General features: G+C 48.4%; 1 protein-coding gene across 8 annotated transcripts in view; it reads right to left on the bottom strand.

Moving 5' to 3' along the window:
* The window catches only part of ralgapa2 (Ral GTPase activating protein catalytic subunit alpha 2), an 855222-nt gene that overhangs the window by 646759 nt on the left and 184182 nt on the right, over window positions 1-24281 (bottom strand). For all 8 annotated transcript variants that reach the window (XM_072505626.1, XM_072505670.1, XM_072505634.1 and 5 more), the window contains exon 11: window positions 8195-8374. In XM_072505626.1, coding sequence (XP_072361727.1) covers window positions 8195-8374 — 180 coding nt within the window. The remainder of the gene's footprint in view (window positions 1-8194; window positions 8375-24281) is intronic.

Raw genomic sequence — 24281 nt, forward strand, 5'->3', positions numbered from 1 at the left:
CCACTTTCCTTTTAGTTCGCCCACCGACTCCTCCCCCTCTTCCCTCATCTCTCGGTAAATCTCTGATACCTTGCCCTCTCCGACCCACACCCCTGAAAGCACCCTGTCCTGTATCCCCTGTGTCGGGAGCAACGGAAATTCCCTCACCCGTTGTCTAGTAAACGCCCTCACCTGCATATATCTCAAGAAATTTCCCCGGGGCAACTTATACTTTTCCTCCAATGCTCCCAAGCTCGCAAAAGTCCCATCTATAAATAAATCTCCCACCCTCCTAATTCCCAACTGGTACCAGCTCTGAAATCCTCCATCCATTCTTCCTGGGGCGAACCTATGGTTGTTCCTGATTGGGGACCCCACCAGGGCTCCCCACACCCCTCTCTGTCGCCTCCACTGTCCCCAGATATTCAATGTTGCCGCCACCACCGGTTTCGTGGTCAACTTTTTAGGTGAGATCGGTAGCGGCGCCGTCACCAGCGCCTCTAAACTCGTCCCTTTACAGGACTTTCTCTCCAGTCTTTTCCACGCCGCTCCCTCACCCTCCATCATCCATTTACGTATCATTGCCACATTGGCGGCCCAATAGTAATCGCCCAAGTTCGGTAGTGCCAATCCTCCTCTGTCCCTACTACGCTGAAGGTCCTTACTCTCAGAACTTTCCCTGCCCACACGAAGCTCGTGATGCTCCTGTCTGTTTTATTAAAAAAGGTCTTGGTGATTAGTATAGGGAGACATTGAAATACAAATAAGAACCTCGGGAGGACCATCATCTTAATTGCTTGCACCCTGCCCGCCAGCGATAGAGGCTGCATGTCCCACCTCTTGAAGTCCTCCTCCATTTGTTCTACCAACCGTGTCAGATTAAGTCTGTGCAAGGTTCCCCAGCTCCTAGCGATCTGAATCCCCAGGTATCGGAAGTTTTTTTCCACTTTCCTTAGAGGCAAGCCTTCTATCTCTCTACTCTGGTCCCCTGGATGTATCACAAATAATTCACTCTTCCCCATGTTTAGCCTATACCCCGAGAAATCCCCGAACCCCCTCAAAATTTGCATAACCTCTATCATCCCCCCCGCTGGGTCCGACACGTATAATAGGTCATCCGCGTATAACGAGACTCGGTGTTCTTCTCCCCCTCTAATCACCCCTCTCCATTTCCTGGAGTCTCTCAACGCCATGGCCAGAGGTTCAATTGCCAACGCGAACAACAATGGAGACAGCGGGCATCTCTGTCTTGTTCCCCTATATAATCGGAAATACTCCGATCTATGTCGACCTGTAACTACGCTTGCCGTTGGAGCACCATAAAGAAGTCTAACCCAGCTAATAAACCCGTTCCCAAACCCAAACCTCCTTAACACTTCCCATAAATACTCCCACTCCACCCTATCAAATGCCTTCTCTGCGTCCATTGCCGCCACTATCTCTGCCTCCCCCTCCACTGGGGGCATCATTATCACCCCTAATAGTCGTCGCACGTTAACATTCAGTTGTCTCCCTTTTACGAACCCTGTCTGGTCTTCGTGCACCACCCCCGGGACACAGTTCTCTATCCTCGATGCCAGTACCTTTGCCAACAATTTGGCGTCCACGTTCAATAATGAAATGGGTCTATAGGACCCGCACTGCAACGGATCTTTATCCCTCTTCAAAATTAACGATATCGTCGCCTCCGACATCGTCGGGGGTAGAGTCCCCCCTTTCCTGGCCTCATTGAACGTCCTCACCATCAACGGGGCCAACAAGTCCACATATTTTATGTAATACTCCACCGGGAACCCGTCTGGTCCTGGGGCCTTCCCTGCTTGCATGCTTCCCAGTCCCTTGATAACCTCGTCCACCCCAATCGGTGCCCCCAGGCCTACCACCCCCCGCTCCTCCACTTTCGGGAACCTCAATTGGTCCAGGAACTGCCGCATCCCCTCCTCTCCCTCTGGGGGTTGAGACCTATACAGTTCCTCATAGAAGGTCTTGAACACCTCATTTATCTTTCCTGCCCTTCGCACCGTGTCTCCCCTTTCGTCTCTAATTCCTCCTATCTCCCTCGCTGCTGCCCTCTTTCGCAATTGATGAGCCAACAGGCGACTAGCCTTTTCCCCATATTCATACCTCCTCCCCTGTGTGCCTTCCTCCACAGTACCTCCTCCTTTCTGGTGGTCAGAAGGTCAAATTCCGTCTGGGGTCGTCTCCTCTCCCTGTACAATTCCTCCTCCGGGGTCTCTGCAAATTCCCTATCCACCCTTAAAATCTCCCCCAGTAATCTTTCCCTTTCCTTGGCCTCTGTTTTCCTTTTGTGGGCCCCAATGAAGATCAGCTCTCCTCTGACCACCGCTTTTAGTGCTTCCCATACCACTCCCACAGGGACCTCGCCGTCGTCATTGACCTCCAGGTATCTCTCAATACACCCCCGCACTCTTGCACACACTCCCTCATCCGCCATCAGTCCCACATCTAATCGCCAGAGTGTTCTCTGCTCCCTTTCCTCTCCTAATTCCAGGTCCACCCAATGTGGGGCATGATCCGAAACCGCTATGGCTGAGTACTCAGCTTCTTCCAACCTAGAGATCAACGACCTTCCCAAAACAAAAAAAATCTATCCGGGAGTACACTTTATGGACATGGGAGAAGGAGGAAAACTCCCTAGCCCTAGGTCTAAAAAATCGCCATGGATCCACTCCCCCCATTTGGTCCATAAACCCCTTAAGTACCTTGGCCGCTGCCGGCCTTCTTCCGGTCCTTGAGCTGGATCTATCTAGCCCCGGGTCCAGCACGTATTAAAGTCCCCTCCTAAAATCAAGTTTCCTACCTCCAGGTCCGGTATACGCCCCAGCATCCGTCTCATAAATCCCGCATCGTCCCAGTTTGGGGCATACACATTAACCAACACGACCTCCATTCCCTCCAGCCTGCCACTCACCATTACATATCTACCTCCGCTATCTGCTACGATGTTCTTTGCTTCAAATGCTACCCATTTCCCCACCAAAATGGCCACCCCTCTATTCTTTGCGTCCAGTCCTGAGTGGAACACCTGTCCCACCCATCCTTTCCTTAGCCTAACTTGGTCCGCCACCTTTAGGTGCGTCTCTTGGAGCATAACCACGTCTGCCCTTAGTCCTTTCAAATGCGCGAGCACTTGGGCCCTTTTAATCGGTCCATTCAGGCCTCTCACGTTCCACGTGATCAGCCTCACTAGGGGGCTACCTGCCCCCCCCCCCGTGTCGACTAGCCATTACCTTCTCTAGGCCAGTCCCATATCCCGCCTCCGCGCTCCCGCCCGCTCCCCCAGCGTCGCACACCATCCCCGCCCACCCACTCTTTAGCCATTTCCTTTTGGATTTCCGCAGCAGCAACCCAGTTGTCCCCCCCCCCCCCCCCTCCCTCCCCCCCAGATCTCTTTCTAGCATGATTGCTCCCCCATATTACTTCCGTAAGTCAGCTGACTTCAACTGACCCCGGCTACTCCTGCTCACTCCTCGACCCCCCCCGTGTGGGGAACTCGCATCCGCCTTGCGCCTGTCTTCCCGCCTTATTCTTTCTGGCGCGGGAACATCCCTTTACCTGACCCGCCTCTTATGGCGCAGCTCCCTTTCCCCTCCCCCTCCCCTTCCCCATTCTCCAACTATGTCCCGTCTTTCCCCCCTCACCGGTGCCCACATTTCCCCAATGTCTCCCCCCTTCCCAACTTACTTCTCAATTAACTTCAACCATAACATTAACAATAACATTTCCTGCAGCATCAGTCCCTCAGTTCCGATCCAATTTCTCTTCTTTGATGAAGGTCCATGCTTCCTCCGCCGTCTCGAAATAATGGTGTCTCTCCTGATACGTGACCCATAGTCTTGCCGGCTGCAGCATCCCGAACTTCACCTTCCTTTTATGCAACACCTCTTTGGCTCGGTTGAAGCTCGCCCTCCTTCTCGCCACCTCCGCACTCCAATCCTGGTATACCCGTACCACTGCATTCTCCCATCTGCTACTCCGCACCTTTTTAGCCCATCTCAGGACCTCTTCTCTATCCTTAAGGCGGTAAAATCGCACGATTATCGCCCTGGGTGGTTCTCCCGCTTTTGGTCTTCTCGCCGGAATCCGATTTGCCCACTCCACCTCCAAGGGGCCCGTCGGGGCCTCAGCACCCATCAGTGAGCTCAGCATCGTACTTGCGTACGCTCCACAGTCCACTCCTTCCACACCCTCAGGGAGACCCAGTATCCGAAGGTTCTTCCTTCGCGCTCCATTTTCTAGGGCTTCGATCCTTTCAGTACACTTTTTATGAAGTGCCTCGTGCGTCTGTGTCTTAACCGCCAGGCCCAGGATCTCGTTCTCAATATCTGTCACCTTCTGCTCCACCACGCGGAGCTCTGTCTCCAGGGTCTTTAATGTCTCCTTGAGCCCCTCAATTGCGTGTAGCAACGGGGTCAGCACCTCCCTCTTCAGCAGCTCCACGCACCGTCTCACAATTTCATCCTGCTCAGGCCCCCATTTCGCCTGCGCTTTCTCCGCCGCCATCTTGTACTTCTCTCTTTCTGACCCTTTGGTCGACGATTCCTCGCGCTGCAGCCGCCGCCGCCGGTTTTTTCCTCCTTCGTTTGGGGGGGACTCCCTTCTCACACACCCCACACCGGGTTGCGTCGTCGAAAAATTCCCCGTTGGGGCTCTTAAAAGAGCCCGAAGGTCCGTCGGAGCTGGAGCCGCCGAAGCGTGCGGCTAGCTAGGCATCACCGCAACCGGAAGTCCCTTCAGTGGCCTTGATGAGGTCTTTTCACAGTTGTTCCCTCTGCTGCTGGAATTCACCTTTGATACAGGCCCTCAGGTCAGCTTGCAGCTTTAAGCTTGCCCTTCCCCCGCCTGCATGCTGGAAGAGGCCCTGTTTATCCTGCAGTTGCAGCCAAATGTTTTACTGTTTCTGCCATGTCTGGCAACCCAGAGACATACCCTTCCTGGGGGACACTGTCAGGGGAATATTGCAGCCTTCTTCCCACACCGGGAAATGTCAAACAAATGCCGTGGGGGCCCTGTAAAAGAGCCCAAAAGTCCGTTCCAAGCAGGAGCTGCCGAATATGCGACCTAGCTCTGCATAGCCGCACCCGGAAGTGATCCGGGTGCTGCAATCCCTACCCATTCAGAGGGAGGTATCCCTTTTACACCCATTCCTTTCAATATTTCAGAAACCGCTGAATGGTATATTTTTCAGAGCTGGGTTTGAAATAGGGCGGGGACTCTGGAGCTTAGCACGGCATAGGGCCAACTCCACCTCCACTTGTGCAAGGCTAAGCCTAATGCAGCTGAAAGTGGTACACAGAGCTCACCTAGCCAGAACCCGAATGAGCAGGTTCTTCCCGGAGATGGAGGACAAATGCGAACGGTGCCAAGGAGATCCAGCCAACCACGTCCACATGTTCTGATCTTGCCCCAGACTTGTTGGGTTTTGGACAGCCTTCTTTGAGGCACTGTCCAAGGTGGTGGGAATGAGGGTGGAGTCTTGCCCAAGAGCACCTGCCTTCGGGGTATCAGAAAAGCCAGATCTCTTCATAGGGAGGAGGGCCGACACCCTTGCCTTTGCCTCACTAATCGCCCGCCAGAGAACCCTGCTCGGCTGGCGGTCACCTAAAGCTGCAGACTTGCTGTTCGACCTGTCGGAAATTCTCCAGATGGAGAAAATCAAATTCGGCTTCCGGGAGTCAAAAGAAGGCTTCCACAAAACATGGGGGCCATTCGCCAAGCTGTTCCAAGACCTATTTGCAGCGAGTAAACCAGAGGGAGCTGAAAGCCACGACACAATAACATATGCCAATGAAAGGAGTAGGGGGAGGGTGGGAAGTGAACAATGAAATATCAAATCCAACCAAGATCAGCAAGCAAACAACAAAATACACGGTGTCACGCCAATCACACAGGAACAGAAAACAGGAGCGGAAGAGAAAAGAGGGCTCGCTGGACGACCAGAAAGGGATGCTTGTCTGTGTGTGTGGTGGGGGGAGGTGGGAGAGAGAGAGAGAGACAGAGAGAGAGAGAGAGACAGAGACAGAGAGAGAGAGACAGAGACAGAGGAGTGGCGGACCCAGTCGATAATAAATACCTGTCAGACAACGCAAAACAAGAAACTGCAACCAATGTAAATAGCTAAACACAACCGATGTACATAAAATTCTTCCTTTGCTTTTTGTTCTTTACTGCTTTATTATTTTACTTTGTAGTATTATTAGTCTATTATTTCACTCCTGTTATTTTCCAATGTATGTTCACAATTGCTTTGGTCTTGTGTAGCTTAAAAATCCTCAATGAAAACACTTGGGGGAAAAAAGAAAAAAGAAAAATGTGAACGGTGCAAGGGATGTCGGGCCAATCACACCAACATATTCTGGGCTTGCCCCCCAGACTTGTCGGGTACTGGATGACATGTTTTCAGGTGATGTCCCGGGCTGTGGGAGTGAGGGTGGAGGCATGCCCAAAAGTGGCGGTCTTAGAGGTTTCAGATCAGCCAGAACCCTGAAACCAAAGAAGGAGGGGAGTCGATGCCCGAGCCCAGTTTTTTTCAAACTTCTTTTCCTAGGATCCACTTTTACCAACCGGCCGACCTTCACTGCCCACGCCAGTCGACCTTCATGACACACCATTATTGCTTTTGCTTACTTTTAACCCGACAGATGAGCCTGCTTTGACCTCATAATCTCACTTGCTTTGTCCATGTTACATTTCTGCTAAGGACTTCAGCTGATGATTTAAGTTCTCATTGCACCCTTTGAAAAAGATCAAGCTTGTTCTCGAACTTGCCATGCTTAGTCTTCAAATACTTTTGAAGATTTGAGGGTTTTAAACTTGCCAGTACTTCCTTACATATAACACACATGGGCATGGGCTTTGCATCCTGACTTGTATTGGCAAAATTAACACTGCCATACCTCAAGAAATCATCTTCCTACTGCTTTGTTCCCGATTTCAGTTATTTCTTAATGAGTGTGAGATACATAGCTCACACCATCACTGCATTGCCCTGCCGTTAACTCTCCAAAGAAGCTCTCTCCTGCATATTCAATTGTGAGATCCTGCCCTGTGCCTCTGGCCCACTCTTCCTTATTACAAAATGATCCATCTTCAATTCTTCACAGTGTCCTGTTGCTTGCTTGCTGGCAGCTACAAAATGGAGGAATCTCTCCTCCATGATTTCCCGCCCAAGGCACGGACCTGCAGGGTGCATGACATCAGTGTGCACGTTGGGCATTGTGACCTTCTCTCTGTGCCGTTTCTGGTGGAAAGACTGCAGCGTTCGCATTTAAAGGCCGGTTGCGGCCGACATTTACAACGTAAAAGCCGGCCGCGGCCAACAATCTGAAAAGTCAGTCGCGGCCGTTGGGCGCATCTTCTGTGATCGGGAATGTCATGACTGATTGCTCCATGACCTTCCCGACACCTGTCCATGACCCACCCACGGGTCACAACCCTGCGTTTGAAAAATCCTGCCCTAGCCTTTGCCTCCCTGATCGCCCGCCAGAGAATCCTGCTCGGCTGGCGATCAGCAGCACCACACAAAGCTGCAGACTGGCTGTCCGACTTGGCGTAATTTCTCAGGCTGGAGAAAATAAAATTTGGATGTAGAACCCATTCACCAACTTGTTCCAAGATCTGCTCGTAGTAGAATAGTGGGCGGGGTGGGAGCACAAACGAGCCACGGGACAAAGAGAAAAGGAAGGGGTGGGGACGGAGGGTGTGAAGGCCGCAAAGAAAACGAGAGGGACAAGGGACAAAGCCGCAAGGGACTGGTCAGAGGACAAGTTGAAGCCCAAACTAAACTGTAAATAGACATCTTTAAATACGTGCTCTGGCCATACTGGGGATTGTAACAGATGTCTGCCAACTAAAGGGGGGCCATGGCCACAGCGGGAGGGAAGACAATTGCCTGTAAATTATGTGCTGATTTTGGTTTGTCTTTTTTTATTTTCCTTTTTGGTGTGGTTTTGTAATTTGTAACTTATGTATTGTGAAATACAAGCTGTAAAAACCCAATAAAAACACTGCTGAAAAAAATAATTGGATTAAATGCAAACCCTTGAGTAGACAAGAGATTTGAAGACTAAAGGCAGTTCAAGAAATCACCAGTCAGTTTTGAACACTTGCTTTGCATTAGCCAAAGAAAACATAAAATGACATGAAAAATAGAAAAATGGCTAAAACACACGTTTGAAAATGCTTCTTTGTTTACCTCCTTGTTCACGGTCAGTGTAACAGAAAGAGTCTCTGAATGGTCAACAACATCGTCATCCGTTTCCACCTTTTCTGGCTCTGCCATAAATGGAGGTTTATTTTCTTGCAAGATCCATTTTCGATAAACCTTGACAACCTTTTTTATTGCTGATGCTTCACAAGATGGTAGTAGAAAACCCTGGAAGAAGAGAGGCTAATGAGATACAAGAGTTCTATGAACTACCACAGTGGGTTAGAAAGGCAGTCCCCAGGAAGTAGAATCATACAGTACAGAAGAGGCTCTTCAGCCCATCAAAGCCTGAACTGACAAAATAAAAACAACTCTAATCTACACTAATCCCACTTCCCAGCACTTAGCCCAAAACCTTGAGTGTTATGTTATGTTATGACATTTCAAGTAAAGATTTGTTGAATGATATGCGAGACCGTGAATATATTTGAAACAAGTCTGATTGATCGGCTGACTGAAATTTATTCAATAATTTATATGAAGTGACAAATTCAAATAATTTGTTCTGTAAGGGATGTGCTGTCACAACAGGAATAACTTCAAACTAATCTGAACTATAGGAAGAAGAGGAATAATATAGGCCAGGTGACATAGGACGTTCGGGGGTTGGCCTTGTGAGCAGCAATCGTTATTTAGTCGCATTTTGCTACAATACCCTTTATTTTCAACAATTCAGCTGATTAGATTTGCCTTTCAATTGTGAGAAGAATCAAACAGTGGCAGCAGTACAAAATCAGGACATACATTACATAACTATGTAAGGAGTGAAAATGGAATTTGAGGGAAAATTGCACAAACAGGTAAGTTTGTTCTTAAATGATGACAGGTTATAATGACGAGCCAGCTTATAGCTCAAAACATGCTCTCCTAAACCATTTCCTATTTACGTTCTACAAGCTTGCTGTAATAATCAAATGACACTTTGTTATACGACTCAATTCTGAAACTGGTTTCTTTGCTACTTTACAGTACAGAAGGAATTTCACAGTAAGGAGCAAGACCCGTTTCAGGTGATGCGACTGAATTGACCTGCCTTGGTGAAAAAGCAGCCTCAGGTTTATTTTCCTTCCCTAGGCACCAGAAAATCGTCAAAATGCCTGAAGGAACAGGGATTATTCCATTTGCAATATAAAATGGAGATTTGAAACAATGCCCAAACTAGCCAATGATCTGGTGAAATGTTGTAGTCCACACTGTCTAACCTAATATAAACAAGGGTAAAATCTTGAAAATCAAAGTCCAGTTCTCAAAGTTTGACATAAGAGGAAAAGGACCTGAATTTGAGAATGCACGGACTGGATTCTCCACCCCGCCAGTTTTCTGCCTCGACCCGCCGGCAGGATTCTCCGTTACGCCGGCCGGTCAATGAGGTTTCCCATTGTGGGGCAGCCCCATGCTGTCAGGAAACCCCCGGGCGCAGGCAAAACAGAGAATCCCACAGGCGGAGAATCCAGCCCCACATCTTTGAGAGAATTGTATACACTACACTCTAAGAGGGAAATTGCCTTTTTTCTGAGAAGGGATACAGACTTCAAATGTTGTAACCTGTTTATTAGTTTTACAAACATAACTTTGATAAACATAAACAAATAAAGCAAGAAAAATGTATGCTTTCGGTAAAATCTAGATGTTACCACCGAGCAATAGTGGTCTGGTGTTTAACAATTTGCCTTCAAATTGTCTTTCAACTAAGTTTTTCCATTTGTTATGGGCCAGAGTTTAGAGAATCCCAAAGTATATCATGGAGTTCACCTGACCCACAACTTTTAATAGATTGTGGCATGGGGAACACACGGCCCACTCTACAGGTATGGTATAGCAGAAAATGGACCAGTAGTTTTTAAAACAAAACAAGTTTTTTCTATGACCTCAAGTTAACCTTTTTAAAACAAACAGTGAATATCTTAGCAACCAGTAAATCAAATACACCCCCAAAGAATACAACACTAAGTAATCTGTATGCCGTCCTTTTAACATCCAAAAGGCCTAACAAACCTTTAAACAGGAGCACATTAGGGTTTACATTCAAGACTGAAAACATTTATACTTCTTCTAAATTCACCACATGATTAAGAGATAGTCCTTCCTGGGAGAGATCAACAGCAGTGCAGCTCACAGACACACCCAAGCTTTCTCAAACTGAAACTAAAAAAGCAGAAGTAGAGCTCAGCTCCACCCACACTCTGACATCACTCCAGTAACATGAGCAGCTCCATTTCTTAAAGGTACATTTCTTAAACACCCATTTCTTAAAGGGTACTCTCACATGACACATTCGTAAATATGTATATATATTTGAAAAACTTCAATCCTTGAATAAAATTGGAATTTTGCCTAATTTAAGGTTCAAATATCGAAATAGTCAAATAAATTACATAATATTGCCTTTTAAATGCTATAAAATATATATGAAAATATATGGTTAAAACACCCTTTGCCATTTTTAATTATCTGGGTGGCCTATTGTCTAGGATTTAGTTCAAAAAACAGACAACACTTCCTGAAAAACAGTGGAACAATAGTGCTTTAAAGTCAGAGTGAATTTACATTTCAGCCAAAGACCAGGAAAGCTTGAAAGGGAAGGTAATCACTGAAGTCAGGGTTAAAACTAGGTTCTGGATCGTTGTATGAATGTATGCAGAATGGAGGTGGATCAAGAATGGGGCTTGATACTGATAATTTTGGCGCCGGGGGAAACTGGGCCTTTGCAAATATGAAAGAGGTTTAGGACATTGATCGGAGTAGGAAGAGAATAATACTGCCATGCAAACGATCAGCCTGAATTAAACTATATTCCATCTTTTGTCATCAATTATGGCAACATCAGCATGCCAATTTTGAATTATAATTTGAGATTATTCAAACTGTGTGTTTTGTTTCGTTACAAGATATTTAATTGGGCACCTTCAACATTTTTTTTAAATAAACAATTTTATTGAGGTATTTTTGGCATATAAAAAAGCAACATTATACCATAGTGTACAAAAAGCAAATAAGACATAATGCAAGCATCGGCTCCCCTCGCGCAAGAACCTGCCTAAGCAAACCCCCCCCCCCCGCTGACGATTAATTCTCCGCAAGGAAGTCAACGAATGGCTGCCACCTCCGGGCGAACCCTGACAGCGATCCTCTCAAAGCAAACTTAATTTTCTCCAGCCCGAGAAAGCTAGCCATGTCCGAAAGCCATACTTCAGACTTCGGGGGCTTTGAGTCCCTCCATGCCAACAGTATTCGTCGCCGGGCTACCAGGGAAGCAAAGGCCAAGACGTCGGCCTCTTTCTCCTCCTGGACTCCCGGGTCCTCCAAAACTCCAGAAATTGCCACCTCAGGACTGATTGCTACCCTAGTTTTCAATACCCAGGACATGACTTCCGCGAATCCCTGCCAGTACCCCCTTAGTTTAGGACACACCCAGAACATGTGTACATGGTTCGCTGGTCGTCCGGCACATCTAGCACATTTGTCCTCCAGCCCAAGGAATTTGCTCATCCGGGCCACAGTCATGTGGGCCCGGTGTACGACCTTGAACTGGATCAGACTGAGCCTGGCGCATGCTGGGGTCGTGTTTATTCTGCTCAAAGCGTCTGCCCATATGCCGTCCTCTATTCCCCCCCCCCCCCCCCCCCCCCCACACCCCCGAGCTCCTCCTCCCACTTAAGCTTCAGTTCTTCGGTCTGTGCCTCCTCTGCTCCCATTAGTTCTCTATAAATGTCGGAGTCACTCCCCTCTCCTCTGGAAACTACCCTGCCCTGGATCCCCCTAAGGGCACCTTCAAAATTATTTACACATGGCAACCTAAACCTGTTCTGAAAAAAACAAGCACATAGTAACAGTGTGATTGCTCCACTAGAGGGTGCTGCAACTACATTTAAAAGAAGGTCTTCACAGGCCGATACGATTCACACACTGCATTGAATTTTGGAAATGTCAGAAAAGTTATTATTCCTGAATATTAATGTACGTTGCAGATTTTCAGGAGTATCCTGCACACTTGTATATTTGATTCAGACCAGATTCTCAATCAATACACATTACATATGCATTCCATTCCTACTCAAGCTACTTCAACTATTTTCCCAGTACATTGATGACTACATTGAGGGGCAGCACTGTAGCACAAGTGACTAGCACTGTGGCTTCACAGCGCCACGGTCCCAGGTTCGATTCCACGCTGGGTGACTGTCTGTGCGGAGTCTGCATGTCGCCCCGTGTCTGCGTGGGTTTCCTCCGTGTGCTCCGGTTTCCTCCCACAGTCCAAAGACGCGCAGCTTAGGTGAATTGGCCATGCTAAATTGCCCTTAGTGACCAAAAATGTTAGGAGGGGTTATTGGGTTACGGGGATAAGGTGGAAATGAGGGCTTAAGTGGGTCGGTGCAGACTCAATGGGCCGAATGGCCTCCCTCTGCACTGTATGTTCTATGTTCTATATCGGTGTCGTTTGCTGCTCTTGCCCGAATCTGGGAAAGTTCATTAACTTTGCTTGCAATTTGGGACTTCCAGTGGTGGCCATGGAGTAAGTGGTCGTACATTTGGTGGCTCCCACTCGGGGTGGATCTTTTCAGTCCTTCCTCACCTGAATTGTGTGGTGCTGGATGGCAGAGGTGCACTGAAGGAATGTAAAACTCTGGCGGGACTGGTTTATGGCTCATCGGACATGAGATGCAGCGAGAAGGAGACAAAAACTTAAGAAAATTTGAGAAGATGCGGAAAGCAGGGACAGCGCTGCGCGGCCAGTGGTCTACGGAGCAGCTGGTGGAATTCCTCAACAGCAAGTTCCAGCAACAGAGGAAGAAGGCCTTAGAGGACCTGGCTACAGTGGTGGAGCCATTGATTGAGCGTGTGGAGCAGAGGCTGGAGATAGGGTCTGGCAATCCAAAAGGTGGAGGAGTCAGTGGGGGAGCATGAGGATCGGTTGACCTCGTTGGAAGCGGTGATGGGGATGATGACGAGCAGCCAAAAAAGGCTGAGGGAGAAGCTGGAGGATCTCGAGAAGCGCTCCATAAGGCAAAACCTGCGGATCGTGAGGATTGAAGGCATTGAAGGTGCTGAGGCCGCCAAGTACGTGGCGATCATGCTGGAGAAGTGGGTGGGGCAGGAGGCCTTTGACTGTCCTCTCGAGGTGGACCAAGCGGACAAGGCGCTAAGGAGGTGGCCACAGGTGGGGAGCCGCCAAGGTGGTGATGCTGCGTCGTTTCCTTGATAAGGAGAAGATCTTGAGGTGGGCAAGGCAGACCAAGAAGTGCATTTGGGAGGAAAGCGGCTTGCGGTTATACCAGAAACTGGGAGCGGAGTTGGCCAAGTAGAGGGTCGAGTATAACCAAATCAAGTCCACCCTCTACAAGGGATGATGTTTGGGGTTCTGTACCCCGCCTTCTTGTGTGTTAAGCACTAGAAGCAAGAGTTTTAATTTGACTCGCCGGAGAAGGCAAAGGACCTTATGAGAGACTATGAATTGGGAGGAGTAGGAGGACATTGAACTTTGGAATGGAGTTGTGTATAAAAGGTAGGCACACAGGGTGGGGGGGGGGGGAATTGGTGATGGCTACGATGGGGTGTCCCGTGGAGATTCAGGAGGCCAAGGGCGAAGGAGCTCTCGTACTTCTCACATGTGCACCGGGTGTACTCTCGGATCGATTTTTTTGGGGTAGCCGATTCGGAGTATTAGGCGATTGTGGTCTCTAATACACACCGCACTGGGTGGATTTGTGGGTGGTTCTGAGGGAGGCTGGTTCTGATGTCCTGCAATAAAGCTTCAGACTGTTTACATATTAAATGCAGGAAAACCATTTAATGTGCTACAATATTAAAGCGTAACTGGTTAAACTCTCATATTTTGACTAAAATGTTAAAATAGAAACCTGCACCTCACTAGGTGCGCCATACCCAAGTATTATTCGAGAAATATTGGGTGTTGAAGTAGCTGCATTAAAAAAAAGTCTGCTGATCCTAAATCATCAATAGCAGGTTACAATGCAAAACAGAAGCAATTCAACAGGTTTGAAAGTTTAATCCTGGAAAGATTTTTTGTCAGGCTAGTTCATCATAGGTCACCTATTTCCATCATTCTGCCAAAGTTGTTGTTCTGGCTGAATGGAAAACAAAATGTACCTATCCACAAGAAAAGCTCAAAGTCAAATCTAACCACAAGCACGCATCGTTGGTTATTCATTTCACATCTGAGGGAAACCACAGTGAACGTTAGTGTTACAATATCTTAATCACAATAGTCTACCAACTTATCAAGATTTCGAAGAATTTATCTCATTTGCGAATTTCTCTCAACCTTGTTCGGAGATGAAAAAACATTTCTATTTATTCATTCAAGGGATCTGGGTGTCGCTGACTAGACCAGCATTCATTGCCCATCCCTGACTGAAAAAGTGGTGGTGAGCTGCCTTCTTGAACGGCTGCAGTCCATGTGTAGGTACACCCACTGTGCTGTTGAGGAGGGAGTTCCAGGATTTTGACCCAATGACAGCGAAGGAATGGCGATATATTTCCAAGTCAGTGTGCCTTGGAGGTGGACTTCCAGGTGGTGGTGGTGGTGCTCCCATGTATCTGCTGCCCTTGCCCTTTTAGATGGTATTGTTCTTCGGTTTCGAAGGTGCTGCCGAAGGAACCTTGGTGAGTTCCTTGTAGATTAGTGTTTTCAAACATTTTTGCCCGGGACCCATTTTTACCAACCGACCATCCTTCATGACCCATGTCACCCGAACTTCACAACCCACCATTTTCACTTACCTTTAAGGTGACAGATGAGTCTGCTTTGTCCTCACAAAATGACACTTGCTTTGTCATTCAATGTTAGATTTCTGCTAATTCAGCTGATGATTTAAGACGTCATAGAATCACGGAATCCCTAAAGTAGGTCATTCTGCCTACCGAGTCTGCACTGACCCTTGCAAAGAGTACACTACTTCGGCCCACACCTGCACCCTATCCCCATAACCCAGTAAACCCACCTAATCTTTTGGATTCTTAGAGGCAATTTAGCATGGTCAATCCACCTAAGCTGCACATCTTGAAACTGTGGGAGGAAACCGGAGCAAACCCACGCAGACACAGGGAGAAAGGACAAACGCCACACAGACAGAGGCCAGAATTGAACTCGGGTCCCTAGTGCCGGTGAGGCAACTGTGCTAACCTCTGTGCCACCATGCCATCCTCACTGTATCCATTGAAAAAGAAGGAGATTTGTCCTCAAACTCGCCAAGCTTAGTCTTGAAATGCCTTTGAAGTTTTGAGGGTGTTAATCTTTCATTTGCCAGTATGTCCCTCCATATAACAGACACAATAACTTTGCATCCTGATTTGCAGTGGCACAATTAATAACGCCATACCTCAAGAAATCATCTTTATGCTGCTTTGTTCCCCTTTTCAGGTTGTTCTTCATGGGTTGTTCACCAGAAGCCCTGGAGCTCACACCAGCACTACTGGCAGCTACAAAATGGAGGACTCTCACGCGCCCAAAGCATGTGATGTCTGTGTACAGGGCACGTGACCTGCTGCCTGCCACCGCTTCTGGAGAGAAGACTCCATTGATTTTTTAAAAAAATAATCTGCTCCAGGGTCAGCGTGCTGCAGGACGGCCTGCATTCTGAAAGCCGGTTACAGCCGGCATTCTGAAAGTCGTTACGACCGACATTCTGAAAGCGGGTCGCGGCCATTGGGCACTTCTTCCCGCAATCAGGAGCGCCATGAACAATGACCCAGTTACCCTCCCGACCACAACCCACCAACGGGGTCGCGACCCTGACTTTAAAAATTATTGTTGTAGATTCTACACACTGCTGCTACTGTGCGTCAGTCGTGGAGGGAGTGAATGTTTATAGAAGGGATAGCAATCAAATGGGCTGCGCAGCTTCAGCAACAGTCCTTAACACTTCAAAATCCCTGGACCATATCTAGTAAGTAGCACTGCATGCATGACTTCCTCTGAAATTAAAATATCAAGTCATCATAAATAGGCGCATGTCATCATAATACTATACAATAAGTAGTTATGGCGGCACAATGGTCCAGTGATTAACACTGCTGCCCCATGGGTGAACAGGGTTTTTGAGGCTTTCTAATTGGAGATTGTATGATTCGGAGGCTCGGTGGAGGATGAAAGGATGAGGAGGCTTTTGGGGCGTTGGAGTTCCCAAGAGTTTGAGGAGGTGTGGGTGCAGGGACTGGGGGCCCCTGATTGGGCCGAGGAAATAATGGATGCAGGCAGCGAAGGCTCTGGGTCTGGATGGGTTCCCAGTTGAGTTCTTTTACAAGTTCGGATTGGAGTGGGGCCTCTGCTAATGGAGATGGAGAGGAGGGTGCATCCCCCTACGCTATCTCAGGCTTCAATATCGCTCATTCTAAAGAAGGACAAGGACCCAGAGCAGTGTGGTTCTTACTGCACGATCTCGCTGTTGAATATAGATGCAAAGTTGTTGGCGACACAGATAGAGGGTTGTGCGCCAGGGGTAATAGGCGAGGATCAAACAGTGTTTGTGAAGGGGCGGCAATTGTCAGTGAACGTACGGAGATTGCTTAATGCTATAATGATGCCCTAGGAGGGCTGGGAAGTGAAAGTGGTTGTGGCAATGGACGCGGAGGAGGTTTTCAACCGGGTCAAGTGGGTGTATTTGTTCAAGGTGTTGGGGGAGTTTGGCTTTGGGCAGGGATTAGTGGGTTGGGTGCAGTTGTTTTATAAGGCGCCCAAGCCAAGTGGTCAGACGAACAAGGTCAGTTCAGGTTATTTTGGGTTACACTGGGGGACAAGGCAGGGCTGTCCGTTCTCTCCGCTGCTCTTTGCCCTGGCAATTGAGCCGCTAGCAATGGCACTTAGGGGCTCGATGGGAGTGGAGGTGTATTGAGCAGGGGTGGGGGGCACTGAATTTCTTTGTATGCAGATGATCCTCTTGTTTATTTTGGATCTGGTCGGGAGCTTTGAAAAGATCGTGGGGACTTTGGGGGTGTTTGGCCGCTTTTTGGGGTACAAACTTAATTCCCAATTAATGAACGGGGATAGGAGAGGAGGTTGGGGGGAATTGCCGCTTTGGTTGGTGGCGACGAGCTTTCGCTATCTTGGGATACAGGTGGCGTGGAGTTGGGCCGAGCTGCATAAGATGAACTTGGCGAGGCTGGTCAAGGGAATGAAGGCAGGCTTTAAGAGATGGGATGTGTTGCCATTGTCATTGGCAGGTCGGGTCCAGACTAAAGATGATGGTGTTGCCGAAGTTTGTGTTTGTGTTTCAAAACCTCCCCCCAATGTTTGTGTCCAAGTTCTTTTTTAGGAAGGTTAATGGGATGATCTTGAGGTTTGTGCGTGCGGCGAAGGTTCCACGTGTTCGAAGATGCTTTTGGAGAGCGCAGCGAATATTGCAATGATGTGGAAATGGGCTGTAGAGGAGCGGTTGTTTTGGGGCCAGATGTAGGTGGCCTCGAGTAGGGGGACCAGCCTGTGGGCACTGTTGTTGACAACCCTTCCGTTCTCGCTGGTCATGTACTCCACAAGTCTGGTGGTGGTGTCAGCACCGAGAGTTCGGCACATGTCAGCAGCACTTTAGATTGGAAGACAAGTGTCTGTGGGTGCCGATTTGCGATAATCACCGGTTTGCCCCAGCAGAGTTGGATGCGAGGTTCCGGGGATGGCGGCAGGTGAGGTTGGAATATTTTGGGGATTTGTTTGATGGAAGGAGGTTTGCAGGCCTGGAAGAGTTGGAGGAGACGTCCCAGTTACTGAAGGGGAATGAGTTTAGGTATCTGCAGGTTAGGGCTTCATGAGCAAGGAGGTGCCGTCGTATCCGATGAGGTCATCCCCGGTGTTGCTGATGAAATAGGGGAGGGGAGGGTTGCAAACAGGTGTGGGGATGAAGAGGGAGAGTGCGCCCGTGGAGGAGGTTAGGTGTAAGTGGGAATAGATGTTGGTGGGGCTTTGGGGATTGAAGCATGAAGTCAAGCTCTGTGGAGGGTGAATACATCCTCGTCATGTGCAAGGCTAGGCTTTTTGCAACTTAAGGTGGTGCACTGGGCCCATATTGGGATAGGTGCGGGCAGTGTGCAGGGGGGCCAGCGAATCTTGTGCATTTGCTTTGGGCATGTCTGAGGTCAAGGGGGTTTTGGAAGGGCTTTTCGGACGTAATGTCAAAGATTTTGGGGGTGGAGGTAGCCCAGAGCCCGGAGATGGTAATATCTGGAGTGTCAGGGGATCCAGGATTTTAGGTGGGGAGAGAGGCTGAAGTGTTGACCTTTGCCTCCCTGATAGCCCAAAGACAGATTTTGTTGTGTTCGCATGACACGGAGCTGGTGAAGGCAGGGATATGGGTGAGCGATTTGGCAGAGTTCCTGCATTTGGAAAAGATCAAGCTCGCCTAGCGAGGTGCGGAGGAGGGGTTCAGCTCAAGGTAAAAAATTGGTCATCTACCTCTTTAAGGAGTAAGTCGTCAGCGCAGGGGGGGGGGGGGTATTAGTTTTATTTTCAGTTTCGCGGGGTGGTTGAAACACTGGAAAAGGGGAACGATGCGCAGGGAGGATGGGGTTTGTTTCCCGCTGCTGCGGGTGGCTTTTGTATATGGTTATGAAAATGCCTTCAATAACATACTTTTCAAACAAACAACTGAATAGGTCAACATTGCACTTTCAGTCCTAAAATGTCTCAATTCAATGATTGTAAGGGTTGGCCATTGACCAGTATATTATTTATTCACTTTCACAAAGTTTGCAAACTCTTCTGAATGACTAACATTCAGCTCTTCAGTCACAACTGATCTGTGACAGGATGAACAAGCAGCAAAGGTTATTTTGAAAATTAACGGGACATTGGGAATTCCCACAAAAGCTCCGTTATAGAGCAGGATCGAAAGTTGTCAATCTTTGTTCAGTGCTGAAAAATATCAGTCCTTGTTCCTGCACTCCGCTGAATCCAAAGCCATGCCAACAGTGAGTTTCTTGAGGATTGCCTACTCCATTCCAGGAAAGTAAACATAGCGTATGCCAAAACATTGCACGCTATTTGTACTGCCTGTAGAATTTGCTCCCATGGAAGACTATCACTCCACACTCTTTTGTGCATATTATTTGAAAAAGAGTCACCAAATCACCCAACTTCAACAAATATCGGGATATGGGGAAATCTGAGATGCCCATTGAATCATGGTGCAATCCTTCTGATCTTTCTATACTCCGATATTATGTCACATAATTTACAGACATATTACAGAAGATGGAGGCAAAAGGGAATGTGTCAGTTAGCAAACCACTCACCCCAAGAAGCAGATTTTCTTTTTACATACAACATAGTCCACCTAATGGACTGGAAACTGATTTTTTTAAATAAATAATGGAACAAAGGACTAGTAAGTTCAAGTATAAGGCAGCCCTATATCTTAAGCTAGGGGTATTTTCATTTCTTGGTGACTGTTTCAACTTCTGGAAAGCAGTCACTGAAAACCATTCTGCACACTGAGCCATTTAAACAGAGTTGTTAATGCTGAGGATTGCAATTTCTGAAGTTTCCCAAATGCTATTTTCACCTTATTAATTTAGTAAGAAATAGAACATCTGCCCTGTAACCGAGTTACCATTTTAAAAAGTGGTTGCCAAGTTGAAATAAACTCAATAAATATCCTGCAAGCCAAGCCAACTGAATCTTGAACAGTTTTATACATTGTGAAATTCTGGGCTTCGAGTATCTAGAGTTGGATTTTCATATTTTTGTGAAGTAGCAGTTTTGTGGTCATGAAGGTGAACATTCTATGCCCACTGACTAAAGTCAAACAAACATATTGATGAAAATAACATTGAAATAAATAATTGAAATCGCTTAGGCTCCAGCTGCGATGAGCTAAAGACACATGAATAAATCCTTTCATTATTTATCACATTTATGTACAAGTCTGCATAATTTATTCTGCTGATTTAATTCAATCAGCATTTGGAACTGAGACTTCAAAATGTAATGAATATTTTATTTACAGCACACTTTGAGCAAGACAAGAATACCATATCCTAATAATGAGTGCATAATAGAGAAATATAATTGTATGTTTGGCTTGTGGTTATGATGCTGGACGAGCAAGGTCATGGGTTCAAATCTCAATGTCCTGAATGCAATAAATAAATCTGGTAATTCGTGGATGGGCACCAGTGGAAAGAAAAATGACCACGAAAGGTGTGTGCAACTGCTTTAGAAATTCACTGGTTCATTAATGCCGTTCAGTGGTGGGAACATGTCACCCCCACAAAGTCTGGTCTACATTTGACACCAGTCCCAAACCAGATGCTCAACTCTTAATGCCAACTGAGCAACCCTGGGTGAGCAATAAATGTTGCCTGACACGACATGAATGCGGTTAGAAATGGTGACGTTAGACTTTTGTAAAGGGTTGTTTTCTATGAGTGAGGAACTTAAATGGAGCTTTATTGACATTTATGCCAATCGACGTCTGACCCAGGTTTATGTGATGCAGACACTGATGGAGGGTACAGCACTTTAACTTCCCTCTCATGAACACAAAATACAAACAAAAGCTTTTTCTACCAAGCAGCTAAGCCTTCATACAAGTCCCATCTTATCTCACAAGCACTCATTATTGTCTGATGTTTGCTTAATACAAGGTTAACAGTATTATGATTACATTTGAATAATTTGATAATTGGTGCAAGCCTTCTTGGTGCTCTTTCTTACAAGTTAAATCCTAATTCCTACTCTTCTTGCCCTACCCAACTCCATCACACGTCCTGGTAAATTCGTAATGAAGGCAACTGGTCAATTCAACGTCTTTTTATCAGTTGCTCGACACTGGAGCTCAGGGTATACATTTTTAGCTTTTGTTACAAACAGGTTCTGTATAGGTACATGATATTTATCATGGACCTTGATATTGTTATACTGCTGTTTAAATATTTTGATGATCGAGGTATTGCTTTCAGTCCCCATTCCAAACTCTGTTCCCGAGTTACTGACTCGGTCCCTTTTCCTAGCAACAGTCTGAAATTAAGCTAGTCTGTTCGCAACCTTGGTGTCGCATTTGATCCTGTGGTGAGCTTCCCACCTCATAATCGTGTCATCACTAAGCCACCTCCACAACATCGCCTGACTTCACCACCAAGCGACTTCTTGATTTAAAATTCACATCCATTTTCAAATACCTCCATGGCCTTACCCTGCTCTATTTCTGTAATCCACTCCAGCCTCTCAGCCCTCAGAGATATCTGCTCTCCTATAATCCTGGTCTCCTGTGCACACAGAATTTTAGTTCCTGGTGCCTATGCCTACGGTTGCACAGAGCCCAATTCTGGAATACCATCCCTGCACTTCTCCACCTCTTACTTTGCCTTCCTCCTTTAATGCACTCATTAAAATCTTATTCTTTGCCCAAGCTTTTGGTCATCTCACCTAAAGCTCCTGATGTGTTTTGGTGTCATACTTTGTTCATAACGCTCCTGTGAAGCAGCTTGGTATGTTTCTTATGTTCAAGGCACCATATAAATGCATAGTGGGCTTCCGGTAGTGTTCGTGAGCGGAGCCGTCGCAGCAAAAAGGCTCACGCAGTTTTTAAAGTTTCCCGCGAAATCGGGAGCAGGGGAACTGGGCCCTCGTGAGAGGAGCGATCCGGCGGCACCCCCCACACGGCAGCAGAGCACAGGGCAGGATAAGTGGTGGCCAGGACCGAAGCGGCGGCCTGGACCGAGCAGCAGGGAATGCAGCGGGGACCGTCCGACCGACCCCCCCCCCCGGCGGCGACCACCACCACGAGGCAGGAACAAAGAGGGACTCTGGACCAGAAGCCACTCTCTCTCTCTCGACCTGGATAAGTGAGGGAAAAGGAAAAACAAAACTCTGAATAGAAAACTTTTAAGCTTTTGAAACTTTTTTTTTTCTTGTTCTCACCCAAAACAAGTTCACCTGAGAAGAATTTTATAAAAGACGGGAAAAAGAAAGTGGCAAAGGAGAGAAGGGAGGGGAGAAGAAAAAGGGGAGGGGGGGGGGGGGAAAGAGAAAATAAATAAATAAATAGGTTGGGGGGGGGGGGGGGGGGAAATGCCAGAAGGGAGCCAAAGCAGAGAGAGAAGGGGCACCAAAGGCAGACGGGGCAATGGGCAAGCCAATTCAGACGAGCCAATCAGCGAGCAAAGCGGCAGAACTGAAGTATCGCCGCATCAAAAAGAGCTGGGCAGACAGGTGCAGTCTCCCCCGAGGCCAGGGGGGAGCTGGAACTGGAAGGCAGCCTTTGCCGATGCGCTGAGGGAACATCAGCAGGTAAACAAGGCAGAGGCTAGGGCAGGCATAGAGGCCGCAGTGCAGGCAGCGATGGCCAAGGCCCTGGCGGAGGCACAGCAGGCCCTGGGCAGACAGAGGAGAAATTGGACGCCCAAGGAAGAAACTGGAAGCCCAAGAGGCGACCATCAAGGAGCTGGAGAAAGCAGCGACTGACGTGAGCGACCGGATCACGGTCTGGAGAGGGAGGTGGCGAGGCTGGGCACAACACACGGGAGCCTGAAGGGCAGAGTGGACGACCAGGAAAACCACTCGAGGAGGCAAAATGTCAGGATAGTGGGCTTACCAGAGGGAATAGAGGGTAGATACCCCACGGCATACGTGGCCGAGATGCTGGGCAAGTTAGTGGGGAAGAAAACCTTTCCCAACCCACCAGAAATGGACAGAGCACACCGGTCGCTGCGCCCGAAGCCCAAAGCAGGGGAACACCCGAGAGCAGTTATAGCTAAACTGCACTGGTGCCAAGATAGGGAAACAATCCTGCGCTGGGCCAGGAAAAACAGAACCTGCAAATGGGAAGGACGCGCCATTAGAATTTACGAGGACATTGGGGCAGACCTAGCCAGGAGACGGGCCGAGTTTAATAGAGCGAAAGCAGCTCTTCACAAGAGCAACGTGCGTTTTGGTATGCTGTACCCAGCGAAACTCTGGGTCACATACCAAGAAAGAGAATACTTCTTTACAGCCCCTGTCGAAGCAAACAGGTTTGTCGAGGAACACGTGCTGGAAAACCACCAGCGAAGGTAGAAATGAGGGGCCCCTGGCAGGGGGCAACAACACGCCGACGGGGGTGAGGCAACGCCAGGCCCCTCCCGCCACGGCGAGCGCACCCTGAACTAAGAACAGACAACTGCCCGAGGGACCGCTTCAGGTGGGAGGCCAGGCCCCAGCACGAGGGAACTAGAGTAGCAGAGAAGGGAGAGCAAGCAAGAGGAGTGCAGGGTAGGATAGGGGAAGAGCGAGCAGAAAACCGTAGAGGCTGGGCAGGGGAAAAGCGAGACAGTAAGTCCCGAGAGGGGGGGCCACAGTACTAGCGGGAAAGCTAGCGGCGGGGGCATGCAACAAAGCAGGGCCACAGCGCGCCCCCAACAGGGGGGGAAGGCGCCAGGCTGGAGGTGGGTGGGACCACTCAACAGAGACGGGAGAGCAAACTGGGACAGGAACAGGGGAAAGAGGGACAAAGGAGGGGTACAAGGGAGAGGGGGGAAAAGGGGTCACGGGGAAGGAGAGACCGGGGAGGGGCGACACAGGGAAGGAGGGACAAACTGGGCTAGAAAAGGAATTGGGCTACAGAGCGCCACAACCAAGGGCTTGAAACAAGGAATCACTGCAAGCACCCACCCAGTACAGTCTCTGGGCGAAGGGAGACCCCAGAGTGCAGGAGACTACCCGCATGGCGGACGCACAGTGGGCGGCCATGTTGGGTGCCCCCAGGACAAATAGAAACCCTGGAGCGCAGGGACCCGACCGCATGGAGAGAGCAGTGACAGCGGCCATCCTGGTCGGCCCCCTAACAAAGGGAAACCCCGGAGGGCAGGGGCGCGTCCACCAGGTAAGTATGGTTAATCCCGCAGAAGCCCCCTCACCAGTATAGTCACCTGGAATGTAAGGGGACTCAACGGCCCAGAGTCCTCACCCACCTAAGAAATATGAGGGCCGACATAGTCTTCCTCCAAGAGACACACCTGAGAGAGCAGGGCCGACTGCGGGTAAGAAAGGGCTGGGTGGGACAAACCTACCATTCCTGCTATGGAACAAGGACCAGGGGGATGGCAATATTGATCGGCAAGAGGACGATGTTTAGGGCGACAAAGACGG

The sequence above is a fragment of the Scyliorhinus torazame genome, chromosome 1 (assembly GCF_047496885.1).
Source record: "Scyliorhinus torazame isolate Kashiwa2021f chromosome 1, sScyTor2.1, whole genome shotgun sequence".
Classification (NCBI taxonomy): Eukaryota; Metazoa; Chordata; class Chondrichthyes; order Carcharhiniformes; family Scyliorhinidae; genus Scyliorhinus; species Scyliorhinus torazame.